Here is a 17568-nt window from a genome sequence, read left to right as displayed (position 1 = left end):
GAGTCACCATAATGTTTATCAAGCTTCTCTTTAGTCTCCTGAGGCATTTTGCGTTTCATAAAGTAATGTTTAATCACCACATGAAATTCTTTTTCGTCCATTTTTTGACAATCACTCAACTTCCTTGATTCACATGAATGCCATACACAAAGAAATAGACCAATATGTCTAAAACTTGGTGTGCGTTCTTTCCAAAGATGCTTCTAACTAAACATGACCGCAATACATGCTGGTGGTGCCATCTCTCGGATTTTGCATGGACTTTTCAAATGCCCCTCGTATCTGTGTTTGTGTTCATTTTGATTTTGACAATTTTGTATGTCTACTTTAATCATCTAACAATCAATTGTGAAAATTACAGTTCTGTTAGTGATGGGCATGATAAGACATATTGTGAAACTTTACTAAATACCTTCTCTAAAATCTACCTAGTTTAGATAGTTTGGAACCAAACTCATGATGGAAATACATTGAATCTAATAGCAAGAAATAGACCTAACCTCCTGGAGGACATCCGCATCGAAACTGGTTATCAGTGTTTATGACATGGTTGTGGTAACAATTATTACCGAAGTACAAAAGGCAACTAAAACAAGCAAGAAGACAAATATGTTCAGAAAACTACATTTAAAAAAGCAGTAGTGTCATCCCTCAATGAGGAACTTGAAACTTACAGCATAGGGCAGGAACATGTGGAGGAACTATCACTCAAAATCGAAAGAATAATTGACCATGCACTAGACAGATATGTACCCAGTAGAACAGTTCATAATGGGAGGGACCTCCATGGTAAACAGTCACTGTAAAGACACTTCTAAAGAAACAGAGATTACTGCACAACAGGTGGCTCTGAGCACTATGGGACTTAACAGCTATGGTCATCAGTCCCCTAGAACTTAGAACTACTTAAACCTAACTAACCTAAGGACATCACACAACACCCAGTCATCACGAGGCAGAGAAAATTCCTGACCCCGCTGGGAATCGAACCCGGGCGTGGGAAGCGAGAACGCTACTGCACGACTACGAGCTGCGGACGCACAACAGGTGTAAAACAAAGTGTAGGCTATAGATAAATAGACGCCGAATGAAACGTGTTTGGCTGTCAAGAGGGCAGTGCATTAATCCTTCAATGACTGCCATAACAGAGTACTGTCAAATGATCTTTCACAAAACCCAAAAACATTCTGGTTCTATGTAAAAGCTGTTAGTGGCACCAAAATTTAGTGTCCAGTCACTAGCGAATAGAACAGGAACTGAAACTGAGGAAACCAAAATAAAAGCTGAAATGATTAACTCTCTTTTCAAATGTTCCTTTACAAAGGAAAACCCAGAACTGCCCCAATTTAATACTCATACTACTGAAAATACGAGTGAAATCATCAGTATTGGCATCAGTGGTGTTGACAAACAGTTGAAATCATTAAAATTGAACAATGCTTCTGGACCCAATGGAATCTATATCAGATTCTACATTGAATTTGCAGCTGGGTTAGCCTCTCTTCTAATTGTAATCTACTGTATATCCCTCAAACAAAAAAACTGTGCACAGTAGTTGAAAGGAAATACAGGAACACATGTGTGCAGGAAGAGTAGTAAAAGTGATCCACAAAACTATCGTCCAATAACTTTGACACTAATTTGTCACAGAATCTTAGAGCACATTCTGAGGTATCTTGAACAGAAAGACCTTCTTCATGCCCACCAGCATGCATTCCTCGACAAAGGTGAAACCCAACACATACTTTTCTCACAGGACATACTAAAACTTCAGACCAACACTACCAGGTAGATGCAGTGTTTCTTGATTTCTGAAAAGTATTTGACACAGTACCACACCAACGCTTATTGTCAAAAGACTGATCATATGGTGTATCAAGTGACTGGATTGAGGACTTCTTGCAGGGAGGACACAGCATGTTATCCTGGATGGAGAGTCACTGTCAGATGTAGGAGTAACTTCAGGGTGCCCCAGGGAAGTGTGTTGGGAGTCTTGCTGTTCATGTTGTATATTAATAACCTTGCAGAAAATATTAATAGTAACCTCAGACTTTTTGCAGATGAGGCATTTATCTATAGTGAAGTACAGTTTGAAAAAAGCTGCAATCAATATTCAGCCAGATACTGAAAATATTTCAAAGTGGTGCAAAGATTGGCAACTTGCTTTAAATGTTCAGAAATGTAAAATTATGCACTTCACAAAACAGAAAAACATAGTATTCTATGAATATAACATCATCAATGAGTCACAGCTGGAATTGACCAACTCATACAAATACATGGGTGTAAAACTTTGTGAGGATGCGAAATGGAAAGATCATATAGGCTCAGTTGCAGGGTAAAGCAGATGGTACTCTTCCGTTTATTAGTAGAATACTCCTCATTATCAGTTATCTGCTATATTAGCAGGTCCTTTGCCTCTCCATTTTCTGTGATCCTTTGCTTCCTTCTTAAGGCTGCTGTATGTTGTACTGTCCATCATGTCATCTAGTATCTGGAATCTCTTCCTTCCTCGCTTCCTTTTCCCTTCTACATAACCTTCTAAAACTGTTTTTATGAGTCCGTCATTCTTTCTTAACATATTTCCAATCCAATCTTTCTTCCTCATAGTCCATGTTTCAGTGACATATAGAAGAACACTCCATATAAGACATTTTATGAGTAGAATACTGGAGAAGTGCAATCAGTCTACAAAAGAGACTGCTTACGAATCACTCGCGCTACTCATTCTAGAATATTATTCAAGTAATAGGACTAACAGGGGATAATGAATGTATACACAGAAGGGCAGCACAAATGATCACAGGTACGTTTGACCCGTGGCAGCGCATCATTGAGATGTTGAAATAACTGATCTGGCAGGCTCTTGAAGGTAGCCATGAAGTGTTCCGAGAAAGTCTACTAACAAATTTCAAGAACTGAGTTTAAATGATGACTCTAGGAATACAACAACACCCTATGTACCACTCGCATTGGGAAGATGAGGATAAAATTAGAATAATCATAGCACACACAGAGGCATTCAAACCATTCTTCCCCATGTTCCATACGTGAATGGAAAAGGAAGAAACCCTAATAATTGGTACAATGGGATGTAACCTCTGCCATGCATCTTGCAGTGGTATGCAAAGTATGGATATGGGTGTACATTAATCACTTACAACTTGGTAAAACCATCATGATGAAGTACTACGTTGAACTTCTCGACAAACTGAAGCAACAACTGGCCTCCAATTGTTGATGAAAGCTGATAAAAGGAATCTTGTTTCTGGACGACAATGACCCCCTTCACAGGGTGTCCATCACACAGCAAAAACTGGCAGTTCTGCACTCTGAAAACCTCAAAGATCCACCCGATAAACCTGATATGGCCCCTCAGACTACTGTTTCCACACCTCAAGAAACAGCTGATGGGAAGGTGAACACTGAGGAAGCCAGAAAGGCTGTGGATGAGAGGTTTGCAGCATAAGCAAAAAATTAATTTTAGATAGGCTAAGAAGTTGGGGCAAAGATACCATTAATGTCCAAGTTCAAGGGGGAATATGATCACTAATTATATTAATAAATTATTTCAAACCCATAACAGCATTTTTTATTTATAAAACTAAGGACTTTTCAGCATCCGCTCGTAGTGTGGTGGCTGTGTTCAAGTGGAACAACATGCTTTTGTTGTGCGCAGAATGGATAATACATGAACATTATTGTTTTTTCTTAAACCATGTTCAAATCAGCTCATACATATGAAGCTGTGGCCCCACAAAACTAGACAGAACAAATCAAGGCAAGTATAAATATCTTGACAGGAGTTGCGGATTTGGAAATCTATTGATGGGGCTTATCTCTTTCATCAAACAAATGAAGCATAGATAGATTGCATAATGGCATCTCAGTTTGCATATCACCAATAATACACAGTTTCCCCACTCGCAATGTTAGGATCCCGCCCCCTCCTGTCCCATATTCTCTCCCCTTACAATCCTCTTTCCTCTTTCCTAGTCACTTATCTCCCCTCCCCTCCCCCCTCCCCCCACAAGAAGAAAGATCAACTATAATGACCACTCAGAAACAGTTAATGGGTCGTATGAATAAAATGGAGAACATACTTTGTACTAAAAGTATCGGTGAGCATTCACAGGTTCGCACGAATAAAGTGAGTCGGTGTAAATACTTCATCAGAGAATGTTCTCAGCATGAGTAAAAGTGTGGGGAAGTAAATCAAAACAAAAAATATTCTCCATTTCATATGAATAAAACTAGAGGGGCTTCTCACAAATGGAGAACATTCTCCAGTTTTTGAAGTCAGCTCTGTAGCATACTTTGAGCTGAGTAAGTTATTTTGAGGTTAAGTTTTACTGAGATTTTTAGTAAAACTGGCAGGATTTATAATGCCTGGAAGGCAAAAACAGACATATGTAGCTCAAAGAAATAGTGAAGAGAGAAACTGTAGAAATTTATATGGGTTTAACAATAAAACATTATTTGCCTGGTGAAATTTCTCCCTGAAAATCATGAAAGAAGAGGGACAATCTTCCAAACGAAGTGAAAATTAAAACATTTTTGTTGCTGGTTACCAGAATCAAGTTTTCAGACTGATGTACACGAAAACTTAGATATACACCAGACAACTATGTCAGTCACGTGTTAATCATCACGTTTTCTCACCGCATAAATCTTATATTTTGTTATGTTGGAAATGGCTATGCACAGCAGAGAAATTAATATCTGGGTTATTAAAAACTTGGCGATCTGTTTCTCATAACGAACCACACGGGCAACTGCATACGTACTTGACATGCAAGTGGAACATTATGTGTTGCATTTAACTAAAATTATCTCGTGTTAGAAGAAACTGACAGAGTTAAGGTTTCAAGTAGATGAAAAGTCATGTAATTTTAAGATTTTGTTTATATAATGTGTTCACCTAACTTCAGCAGTAAAAAAGTTTACTGGCTGTTGAAAATTCGGTTACATTGCAAGAAAATGCATTTTTTCAAGCTGTCTGTAATTGTCTCAAATAATTTGTTGCCACAATTAAAAGTAAAATTGAAATGTAATGCAACTCTTCCAGAACACACAGATGCCAGCTCCATATTTTTAACACTGAACAGTTTGCCTGTTTTAGAGGGTTGAATGACATGTAACATTACACATGTTCTGTGCTGGACACAGCAGACAACATACACAAAGAACCTTCTCAAGAAGGAGGGGAGGTCGTGAGAATGTTCTCTTCTTTATTCATACGACCCAATGCTCGCAAGAGGCAGTAAAGTGAAACATGCAAGAAAAACTCCAATTTATTGCAACTGTCTCAAGCCCTTAAGAATCAAACTGTCAAAAACAGGGTATGTAGTGTTTTTCTGATATTTGAACATTTCTTGATATATACACACAGGACAAGTAGGCTCAGTCCTATGGTACCAAGAAGGAAAGGGGCTGTGCCTGAGCCATTTCTCTGCGATTTCCTTTCTCTGAGGAGTGACAGTCCTGTAACATGTTCAGGAGAGCTGCTGTGAAGTTTGGAAGGTAGGGAAAGAAGTACTGGCAGTAGTGCAGCTGCGAGGGCAGGTTGAGCATTAGCAACCAGAAGGCACTGGTCCCATATTCGAATGCCAGTGCAGTACACAATTTCAATCTGCCAAGAAGTATCAAATCAGCACACACTCTGCTGTATCCAAAGCCAGTCCCGACTGCACATTCACTGAGTTACTTTCACATTGTAAGCCAACATTATGCACAGACATCATGTTTGTCAGTCCGATTGTGCATTCAAAGAGTATAATTACTATACTAGTGAGTGAGTGATGAGTTATAGTACAGTGCAGTCAAACCTATGTAATTAATCATTAATATATGCTCTGAGCAGCAGCAATACACAGTCACTAGTGTACAGTTTCAATTGGACATTTGTTGAGCATGGACCACGCCACTTGTTCACGTAATTTAAATTCATCATAGTCATGCAAGTTTACTAACTTATATTATTACTAGTGTGAGTTTACTAAATAGGTCATCATCAGTGTACACAGTGAAAATAAAATAGCAAAATATGAGAATCTCCTTTGATGATGTGTGTTGTGTTGGCAGAAGAGCCAACACCGTGTTACTAGTGGAGGCCGAAATGCACGCATTTCAGCTCACGCAGGCTGGCGTGAGGAGGGAAGAACTATACTGACGTGAGGTCTGGAACATGACAAGTAATTAGAATTCAGAAAGCAGACGTAATTAGTTTGATACTAAACTTTAATCCATTAATGATGAACGTAGCTCTTGACGGTACATGAGTCACAATATTATCTGTTCAGAATACAGTCTTGAAGTAGTAACTGAATATGGCGCCTTGCTAGGTCGTAGCAAATGATGTAGCTGAAGGCTATGCTAAACTGTCGTCTCGGCAAATGAGAGCGTATCTAGACAGTGAACCATCGCTAGCAAAGTTGGCTGTACAACTGGGACGAGTGCTAGGGAGTCTTTCTAGACCAGACCTGCCGTGTGGCGGCGCTCGGTCTGCAATCACTGATAGTGGCGAGACGCGGGTCCGATGTATACTAACGGACCGCGGCCGATTTAAAGGCTACCACCTAGCAAGTGTGGTGTCTGGCGGTGACACCACAATGTGTAAAGCTATTTAAAATTTATTCATAGCATCAAGCAACAATTAACTGATTACCATGAGGTGAAGATGATTTATGAAGCACCTGCCTGACAGATCAGTGAACTTACTTGGCCAGTCAAAGGAATGAAAATTTAATGAAGTATGAACAATGCATAGTAAATAGCTTGTAAGACTGCCGCAAGTGGATGAGATGTGTCTCGAGAACATGCCACATTAAATAAGTGTCAATCAGCAGTAATTGAAGTAACCACTTTCTCCAAACAAACCAGTTACAAATGACAGAGACAAATATAACGTCAATAATCACGTATTCATCAAAACTGATAAAAATGGCTGCAAAAATGAATGCTCAAAGTGTTTCAATATTCCGGTTACAACTTTAGTCAAAAACAAAAATTGTGTGTTACCCTACCACTTGTGGGCACAATGGTTGCTCCAAGAAAGTAGGCAGAACACACATCTTTTTCATCGACTGCTTCTCCTGTAGCCATGTTGTCTTCATCATCGGCATCGGGATTCAAGAAGTAACTCGTTTCTCGCACAATCATCGCACTATTGCTGTCTCTGTCCCAAGTGGGAAATGTGTCCTCAGAAATCTAGTCAAGAGAAATAACAAATGCTAAAAGTGAATGATAACAACATTAATGACTTACGAGTAAGAAAAAATGAGCAAACTCAACCCTGCAAGTTAATGTAGATTTTTAGGAACTCCCAGACCAAATAACTGACAAGTCACATTACAAAAACATTAGCAATCAACAGAGTCAATGTAAATATGAATTCAACAGAGGGGAACAAAATTTGGTTTGTCATTTAACACTTGTTAAGGACAGGAGCACTTTTTGAGAACAAATACCGCTTTTTGAGAACAAATACAGTTGAACATTTTCATACTAAATAATTTGTGGACAGTACAATTGAATGCATTGTTCTCTCTCAACGACTACAGAAAAATCACAATCACTGATCACATATACCAGCACAGATACAAATTTAACAGTATCCATAACAGCCTTACAACACATCACATGAAAACTAAAGGGATGAAACTAGATCTGTTGCAAAAAAAAAACTAGTTTTGGATAAAGTAAAATTTTATGTAAACAATAACTGTTTATTAAATTAGAGAAATGATTTCCATATAAAAAAAAATGATCAAACCAAAAGTACGGGAGACCTGGCAGATGTTTTGTGTTAAAGCTACCTCTTAGTGTGTTCAAATGCAATTGACAATTGCACACTTATTGGATTCCTTTAACTTACAAACTTACGATGACAGGGTATATATGGGGATAAGGAAAAAAAATTCCTGGATTATTCCTGGATTTTTCCTAAATATCCCAATTAAAAAATATGATTTTTCCCGGGCGAAAATACACTTTTTCCGTGCTAAGTGACAGTAGGTTTTCTGTAGATTTTTCCCTCGGACCTGCAAAACTTATCAATCTCTTGAATGGTTAACATTTTATACACTGGCACAGAACTTCCCAGAAATTTTTTTTTGGAAAGACCTTTGATGTGCAGCAACATAAACGCTGCATATTTTTGTATTACGAAAGTATAAATTCGAACTGCAACGAACACAGCGCTTTAGTTTCCGGAGCATTGAAATCGAGATTGAGGTGTCCTTTTGTAAACCAGTTGTATCTCATGCCACGTGATCTCACCAGCCAATGACAGCAGAGCATAGGACACGTGTTATAGTCAGCCAATAGCAAGATCACTGTTACGAAGTGTGAACACACAAAGAGGAAAAGTTAACGCTTTACATTAATATACATGATATAGCTACAAGAAAAGCTAAGGTTTCACATATAAAATTGGTCTCTAAGATTAAAAAGCTACAAAAGAAGCTAAGCTTTCACATGTAATATTGATCTTTTCTTGTGTGTGTTATACTTTGAGATACATCACATCAATGTGCCAGTAAATTTAAAATTATGACATAAATGTCTGGTCTTCTGGGCTCGAAATTCTTTTAAGTGGCTGGTCCTCAAAGTGTTCAGTTTTAAACGCTCTAAATGGCTCTGAGCACTATGGGACTTAACATCTGAGGTCATCAGTCCCCTAGAACTTAGAGCTACTTAAACCTAACTAACCTAAGGACATCACATACATCCATGCCCAATTCAGGATTTGAACCTGCGACCGTAGCGGTCGCGCAGTACCAGACTGAAGCGCGGGAAGCAGGAGAAGGTACTGCTCACACGCAAGTCAACTGAGCATGTGCATGAGGCCGCTGGCAAATGGTCAAACAAATCTAATGTGAACAGTTGTGACGTCACGCTCATAGCTAAAGCCTAGTTTACACAACGACACTAGGTTGCAAGCAACTGCGCTACTGGCCACTGCACATGCGCGCTGCGCATTTGCGCAACTCATTGGCGAAACTAAACACTTCTGGCACGTTCCAACTTTGGCGACACTAGTTGCATGAGTTTTGGGGTTACGTGTGTTTGTAGAGTGTACACACACTGAAATATGAAGCGGGGAGCGGAGAATAATGTTCGCTTTTTGGATATCTATGCTTTGCATAGGTGTTTGTGGGATTTCACTAATGCTGATTAGAACAATAAGCAACAAATGGTTCAAATGGCTCTAAGCACTATGGGACTTAACATCTAAGGTCATCAGTCCCCTAGACTTAGAACTAACTAACCTAAGGACAGCACACACATCCATGTCCAGGGCAGGATTTGAACCTGCGACTGTAGCAGCAGCACGGTTCCAGACTGAACCGCCTAGAACTGCTTAACCACAACGGCCGGCAAAAATAAGCAACATATTGCTGCTGCTGAGACCATCATGTGCAATCATAACACAGATGGTTTGACAATACCTGAGCTGCAGGGCAAAATTTATTGAGTTAAGAGCACATATACAACTGAATTAAGAAAAATAGAGGGAAGTGTAATTATAGCTGTGGCAATGCTCCCGTCTACAAGACTAAAATCCCATTGTTCGAGTTGGCCAACTCTTTGTTAAGGAATATTGTTGACAGGAGGGAAGGCTATACAAATTTCAGAAGCTGCATTCTTTATTCAATAGTCACCTATTTAAAACATCGCTGCACAGCTCCCCACTCACATATGTTAGAATTTTGAAACATTGCCAGTGTACAGAGCTATCTTCAGGAGAGAAGTTTGCAAACCATTCTCTTCTTAATGCAGCCTGCTTCAAATAATTATTGTTGCTAATATTAATAATTATTGGTGTTAATGAAAAAGCATCATCACCAACTAAAACCATACCTTATAGCATGCCGAGTGTTCTCGATTGTAATGCACGCAATATGATATGTAAATTCAGTTCTGGTGACAGTGCTTCATGCATTATAGTACCTTTATTCCTTATTGCATAATTAACTCTATTTAGAAGAAATGGGAGCAGTTCTGGTGACATTCTAAGACAATTAAAAGAACTTCTTGGATCTTCTGTTATAAATTATTTCAGCAAGGATGCTGAGCAACCGAGCTGACGTCTTTTTTTCATCGAGTCACGAATCGAAACACGTTTCTTATTTTTTTCTTATGCAGTAATTCCACGCAACAAGCTTTAATTCCATCACAACTAGTGCAACATGCAGCTGCCAAAACTTTCATTTCAGACACGACTCAGGTACCCACAAAACGACAAAACTGAACTGTATACTGGTGTCGCCGTGTCTACAGTCATATGTGAAACCACATGCGTGCAACTCATCCACGCAACGAGTGGTGCAACCCAATGTCGTCGTGTAAACTAGGCTTAAGGCTCCTATAGGACCTCTACTCATAGCGAGCAGTTTATTTGTACGAAGTATTACATAGTCTTTGCCCTACGGCCTTTGACATATTTCTGCTGTTTGCAGACGCTTGTGCGTGCACGGTGTTTTGTTGTTGTAAATGGCGCATCTCCTTTGCCACTGAAGTTTTATTTTTTTTCCCTCTTGTTTATATTTTATTGCTGCAGTATCATTCTCCAGTAGCAGGATAGAGTAAAATTCTTTGCTAGAGAATTAGTTCTTACCAGTCAAAACTAAAAAAATTTAACTGAAAGCTAAAATTCCCGGAATTCCAAAAAATTTTCAGGTTTTACCCGGTTTTCTCCCGGACGAAAAAATTCTTGGGTTTTTCCCAGATTTTCTGGTTGTCCTAGGTCGTATACACCGTGGATGAATTTTTTTTTTAGCAATTTTGAAAGTCACAGAACACTATTTTTTCCGTCATATTACCAGATACTACTGATGTAATTATAAAGAGTATCTTCTCCACTCCAGCTATCTGTATTATGTAAATATTTATTACTAAAAATATAAGAAATTGCATTTTTATAAGTTTTTACGAATTATTTACTTGAAAACCTCCATCTGAAAACTTTTGAGAAATACACAAAATACTGTTTGGTTAATGTGTTAGTAGACTGTGCTAACACAGTGGGCAATATTTTTCTGTGTAAAGTATTAAAAAATTTTCAACATTCTGAATTTTTCACAACACTGAATTTCTAGTGTAAAATACGCATACTGGCAACACTATTTCCTGTGCTCTTCTGTTTATAACAAACAAGTGAGAACTTGCACATAAACCATTCTGCATTGTGTTTTATGTTTGGTTTGAACTTTTTGTTAGATACAGTGTCAGTGAGGAAATACAATAGTGAAAGAGAGAGATGTGTGGGCTATGAAAAAAAGACATAAGTAGATGGTATACAAGAAAAGTGAAAAACACTTCACAGTTGTTTGAAATCAGTCAGAGGTACTGCAGAAATATCTTGGTCCTCAAATAATGGTATTAGCACCACATCCATAGCGCAGGATATTTTCAGCAACAGGGCATGGAAAAAGTGTGTGTGATGGGTAGGCCGTCTCTGTAAACATCTTTCAACAAGATTTAATCTCCAGCACGAAGCTGTTGATGCAAAGAGTGGCCTGCCGTTAAGCCTGTGGTAGGAATTCAATCAAGTCACTACTGGGTTGCATCTCGGAGTGGCACATACATTGCAAGAATGGTTCTCCACAAAATGCAGCCTGTTACTGTGTGTGAAATGCAGAGATCACAGTATACATTACAAGACTTCATAGCGAGCCACTTCATTTCTTGTGTGTACGACAATCAGTGGTTGGTGGGACAGATAATAAATGTCCTTTAGGACACCTCATGATCCTGATAATGCTTTCAAATGGCCATCATCAAAAGATCAGTGTGCATTGTTCTAATTTCCCAAGTACTGCTCTTGTTGGATCATCCTTGTCCATGTGCAAATCTAGCTCGGCTATACACGTTCGATGAGAAGCAGATGAGAGAGGAGAGGGGGGGGGGGGGGGGGGGAGACCACAAACTCTTTTTGACAGTGCAGTGTTGATAGTTACACTGTAGGCAATTTCAATTCATGGAAATTAATGAAGAAGTAAAATCATGACAGAAGACAATAATAATTTGTAAATAATGTTATAAAAAGAAAAATGGGTGTAAATATTCAATATGACACTTTTGTTATAAAATGCTTATGAACAGAATTATGAATTGCTTTCCCATTCACATATAATGTTATTTAAACAGCCAAAAGCAGAATGATTTCATTTAATAATGAAGAAGTACTGAATAGAATTGGAGAGACAAGAAATTGGTGGTACAACTTGACTAAAAGAAGGAATTGGTTGATAGGGTACATTTTGAGACATCAAGGGATTACCAATCCAGTACTGGAGGGAAGTGGGGAGGGGGGAAGGGTAAAAATCGTACAGGGATACCAAGATATGAATACAGCAAGCAGATTCTGAAAGATGTAGGTCGAAGTAGTTATTTGGAGATGAAGAGACTTGAACAGGATACAGTAGCTTGGAGAGTTGCACGAAACCAGTCTTTTGGACTGAAGACCTCAACAACAATATACAAACCACAATCTGTGACGGGAACTGGATGCTTTCCTTTACATATTTTCTGAATGTGCCTCACTCACAGCTTCAACATGAAGCAAAATAGACAATATTAAATGAATATTGTGAATATGCACTAGTTCTCATATAGAAGTCGCAAAGCAGCTGCAGGTTTTACTGTGTAACAACATTAAATCCACGCTTATTGTCTCCATATAGCCCCCAACAATTTCTCTGTTAATACGAGGGCAAGTCAATTATTATCCGAAATTTAGTTACTTTTTTTTATTTTGGTAGTACTGTCAGTTTAGGTTGATGACACATGCTTTGTTTATTTGTTGTTATATCTTTGCAGTTTTCAAGCTGCTAGGTTAGTTTTGTTATCACTACCATGCTGTTAATCATGGCTGCTCCGCTGTCTATTTGCACCAAAGAAGAGCAATGTTCAGGGATCCACTTTTTGTGGTTGGAAGGTGTATCAGGGGCCGAAATTCATCAAAGACTTTCGGTGCAGTACGGGAACAGTGTTTTGCCACAACGAAGTGTCTATGAATGGACTGAAAAATTCCGAAACGGTAGCACAAACCATTAACTATTGACGAAGTGGCACATTGTCTGCAAATTAGTCACGGTTCTGCCTACGAAATCATCCACAACAGACTTGGGTTTCATAAGGTTTGTGCAAGATGGGTCCCAAAACAACTCACACAGTTGCATACACAAACACGCTTGGACATCTGGAAGAAAAAAAAAAAAAAAAAAAAAAAAAAATAAAAAATAAATAAATAAATAAATAAATAAAATTGGATCACTGTGGTAACGAAGAGGACAACTTCTTAGACAGTATCATTACTGGTTATGAAATATGGATCCATCATTATGAGCCAGAGAGTAAACAGCAGAGTATGGAATGGAAACATCCAAATTCGCCATGCAAGAAAACGTTCAAGACCCAACCATCCGCAGGAGAACTGATACTTACGGTTTTTTGGGACGCACAATGTCCAGTACTGGAACATTATAGGGAAAGAGGCACAACTATAAACAGTGTACATTACAGTAAGATGCTTACTGCTAGGCTAAAGCCTGCAATTCGAAGCAAAGGCCGAGGATTGCTGTCAAAAGGTGGTGTGCTGTTGTGCGACAATGCCCGTACGCACACTGCTGAATAGCTCCAGGAACTCAAATTTGAAGTACTGGATCATCCTCCATATAGTCCCGATCTTGCCCCTTCTGACTATCACTTGTTTGGTCCATTCAAACAGGCCTTAAGGGGCCATCAATTTGCCTTGGACGAAGTGGTGCATTCCTGGCTTGCAGCTCAACCGAGAACCTTCTTTTATGAGGGCATCAGGAAGCTTGTACAACGATGAACCAAGTGCGTTGAGATGCAAGGAGACTATATTAAAAAATGATGTTCTTGTAAGTTTCCTATTTGATTACAATAAAATTTTATAATTATTTTGTGGATAATAATTGACTTACCCTCATAATTGTATTAAGGGAATAAACACACTATGGCAAGGCCGCAGTCATAGGCAGAACTTACTTTGCGGTACCCAGACAATGGGATACGGATGTCTGGCCCTATCTCCAAGATTATATTCCACGGGGTTGGTTTGACACTCTTCTTCTGCAGATGCAACAGATGCTCTATTGCATCATTAAAATTGCACGCCATAGAATCATCAACCTAGAAAAAGAATCACAATAAAATAATATTGACAAACACTGTTGCCGACAACTGTCGAATGAGAATTACAGAATTACATGCCACAGTCTTAAAGTGGCCTATACTACAAACAACGACGAACACTGCCCATATCCCATCTCCAGGGTGGCTTTTCAAACTAGAAAAAAAGAATTCCCTGAGAATTCCGCATATGGGGAGGAAGATGGTGTCATTAAAAGCTCCTCACGCATTAACGGGGAGTGGGGGAGGGGAAGGGATATACAGCAATAACGGCTTTCCTTTTCTCTCAGTTGACATATATTAGCAATAAGTAGTAGCTTAACAGCATTTTTTTAACATCGATAATTTATATGCAATAATATTTTAACACACTTTGAAATAATAAGCATTTTCAAATTTTTGACTTATAATACTCATTAAAATTAAACAATGGAAACTCCAGGTAGGAGATGCTGGAGTCAGTAGTCATGTGTGCATGAGGTGTGCTTGCTTGTGTGTATGAACAGTGTGTGTGTGTGTGTGTGTGTGTGTGTGTGTGTGTGTGCGCTTTACTAATGAAGACTGTGGGTGAAAGCTTTATGTAAGTGTCTTTTAATTGTGCCTGTCTGCAACTTAATGTGTCTTCTTTCTGGTAAGTAGCAACCTGTCATTAAATTAAATTTCAATACTAGGAAAAAAATGCAGAATTCCATGAGATTTTATGAAATTCCTGAAATTCCCTGAGACTTCCCCAAATTTGCCAGGTAAAATCTAATTATCTGCAAATTTCAGGTTTTCCAGAAGAATCACCACCCTGATCTCTCTCATACAGAAAATAAGCCCTCTCATTCCCATTTAATAATGTCAGGGTGTATAAATTTTCTCGTCACTCATAGATATACAACTGTGTATCTTTGGGAACAATTTTAGTGACAGCCTCTTATTCTGCCACAAAAGGACCTGTTGGTTTAACACAGTGGAACCTCGCTTAACAAGCACTTCCCAGAAAATGCGATTTGCATGACAAGCAAAACAAACTGTAAAAAATTTACTCGTTTATCAAGTGATGTTTTGCATAACAACTGAGGAGGATTTAATGTGATGTCACCAGCCATTTGTGTGTGGCAGGGGGAAACATTCAACAATATGAACACCTTTGATTGTCGGCAGTGGCATATGAACAATGTCTTTAGTACGTACTGCAGTCTGGGTACAACACTCTTTCTGTTACTATCTTAGCGCAGCTTGGGATGACGCATTTTTTGTGAACTTGTGTTCACAAAGTGCTTTTTTGTGTGCACATTTTAATAATTGTCATAGAAATGTCCCCAAAGGTAAAGCCGCAAGAAGACAACCATAAGAGAAAGCAAATGACCATAGATTTGAAACATAAAATCATGAAAAATGCGAAAGTGGTGTGAGCATTGCTGATTTAGCACGCACATAAAATCGGTCTGCATCAACTGTTTGCCCTATCCTCAACAACAAGGATGAGATTATGGAGATAGACGCTTCAAAGGGAGTAACAAGAGTATCGAAACAATGGTTTCATATTCTGGATGATGTCAAAAGGTTGCTCCTCATACGGATAAATGAAAAGCAATTGCAAGGCAACAATATTAACGAGACGTCATTTGTCAGAAGGTGTGAATGGTTTTCGCTGACCACATTAAGATGACGCCAGGATTATTACTGGCCGAAGAAGTGTTTAAGGGAAGCCATGGATGATTCGAGAATTTTAAGAGAAGAACTGGCATCCACAGCATTGTGAGGAACGGCGTAGCAGCTATCTCTGACTCAAAGACATCAGAGAACTTCAGCAGCAATTCACGATGCTCGTAGATTCTCAGGGTTATCCGTCACATCAGGTTTTTAATTGTGATGAGATGGGTCTACTCTAGAAAAAGATGCGGAAATGTACCTTTGTAACAGTAAAGGAGAATGCACTGCCCGGTCACAAGCCAATAAAATAGTGTCTCACACTGCTATTCTGTGCCAATGCAAGCAGCGATTTGAAAATCAAACCACTGCTTGTTTACCATTCAGAAACTTCATAGGTCTTCAAGAAGTGTGAAGTTCAGAAGAACAGGTTAAATGTGATATGGAGGTTCAACAACAAGGCTTGGGTGACACGTGATCTTTTTTGTGATTGGATCAATGAAATGTTTGGTCCTTCAGTGAAAAATATTCACTTGAGATGTCTTGCTTGTTATGGTTAACTCCTGCCCATTCTCCAGTTCTACAAGACCGCCTTCTTGAAGAATTTCTGTGCATCAAGATCCAATTTCTGCCTTCCAAACACCGCTCCGATACACCAGCCTATGGACCAGCAGATTATTGCTAACTTTAAGAAGCTCTGCACTAAAGCACTCTTTGAGCATTGTTTTGAATTGACTGAAGCTACTGAACTCACTCTCAGAGATTTTTGGAAATATCACTTCAACATTGTTGCTTGCATCAAGATGATTGAAAAGGTGTGGGAAGGGGTTACCAAGAGAACTCTCACCTCTCACTTCTGCTTGGAAGAAGCTTTGGCCGGAGTGCATTGTCAAATGTTACTCTGAGGCATTTGAATCAGTACCTATACTCCTGAGACCTGATGTCCATTATAATGGAGATCGAGTTTCCTGTCCTGCTGTCAAAGATTCTGCATTTTTCATTGTAATACTTGTGGCACATTTGAATGGACTGTATGCTGCAGCCATCTGGCGGGAGAAATGGTCACTACGATCACTTGGCGCCAAGTAGCAGCTTTGTTTACGACCTGTTACAATGGCAGGTGAGTTCTCCGTTATTATTGTGTATTTTTCGAAACATATTTTATAAAAAAAGGACCTATACTAGACAGCATCTATAAGTGGTGCTTATACGACTTTCTGTGCAATAAGGTTTGGTAGTACTGTGTATTTCCATAAATTATCATTGAAAAACAGTAACGTCCACTGAAGTGGACACTGGAACGTGCAGCCACATCTCTGAGCACTATTTCGTAGGCAATAGTGGTGATTACCTTTGCTAATTTCCAATACATTTCATGTTTTGACTGTTGCTCAATGACATTATCTGATCCACTACTATCATTATTTTCTGTAAGGGAAGTAGGCACAATGTTAAAACAATCATTTTCTTAAAGGATACAGATCAAAGCTCAGTTCAGAAGAAATTTTAGAACTTCTTTTGAATGGCGACGTGTCATATCTTGAGATTAGTGAGGAGGAGGATGGTGATTTTGATCTGGCAGACGATGCTGTGCAGCAACGCAATGTTCCTTCCACAAGTGAACAGAGTAGCAGCAGCACTGATAATTCTGATGATGACGAGAATTCCGAGATGACGCGAGTTCTTCACAGCATCGCAGGATGTTTTGGGAGAAATGCGAAAGGTAAGTGTAATACCTTCTTGTAAATAATTTTCTATTATTCCTGA

General features: G+C 38.9%; 1 protein-coding gene across 1 annotated transcript in view; it reads right to left on the bottom strand.

The window, feature by feature from the left end:
• The window catches only part of LOC124550725 (X-ray repair cross-complementing protein 5-like), a 141305-nt gene that overhangs the window by 68155 nt on the left and 55582 nt on the right, over nucleotides 1-17568 (bottom strand). Inside the window, exons 5-6 of the mRNA XM_047125446.1 lie at nucleotides 14020-14163; nucleotides 7026-7209 (exon numbers count right to left, since the gene is read on the bottom strand). Of these exons, the coding sequence (XP_046981402.1) occupies nucleotides 7026-7209; nucleotides 14020-14163 (328 nt within the window). The remainder of the gene's footprint in view (nucleotides 1-7025; nucleotides 7210-14019; nucleotides 14164-17568) is intronic.

Source organism: Schistocerca americana, chromosome 9 (assembly GCF_021461395.2).
Source record: "Schistocerca americana isolate TAMUIC-IGC-003095 chromosome 9, iqSchAmer2.1, whole genome shotgun sequence".
Taxonomy (NCBI): domain Eukaryota; kingdom Metazoa; phylum Arthropoda; class Insecta; order Orthoptera; family Acrididae; genus Schistocerca; species Schistocerca americana.
The sequence above is the reverse complement of the archived record's forward strand: the minus strand, read 5'-3'. Positions and strand labels throughout refer to the sequence as shown.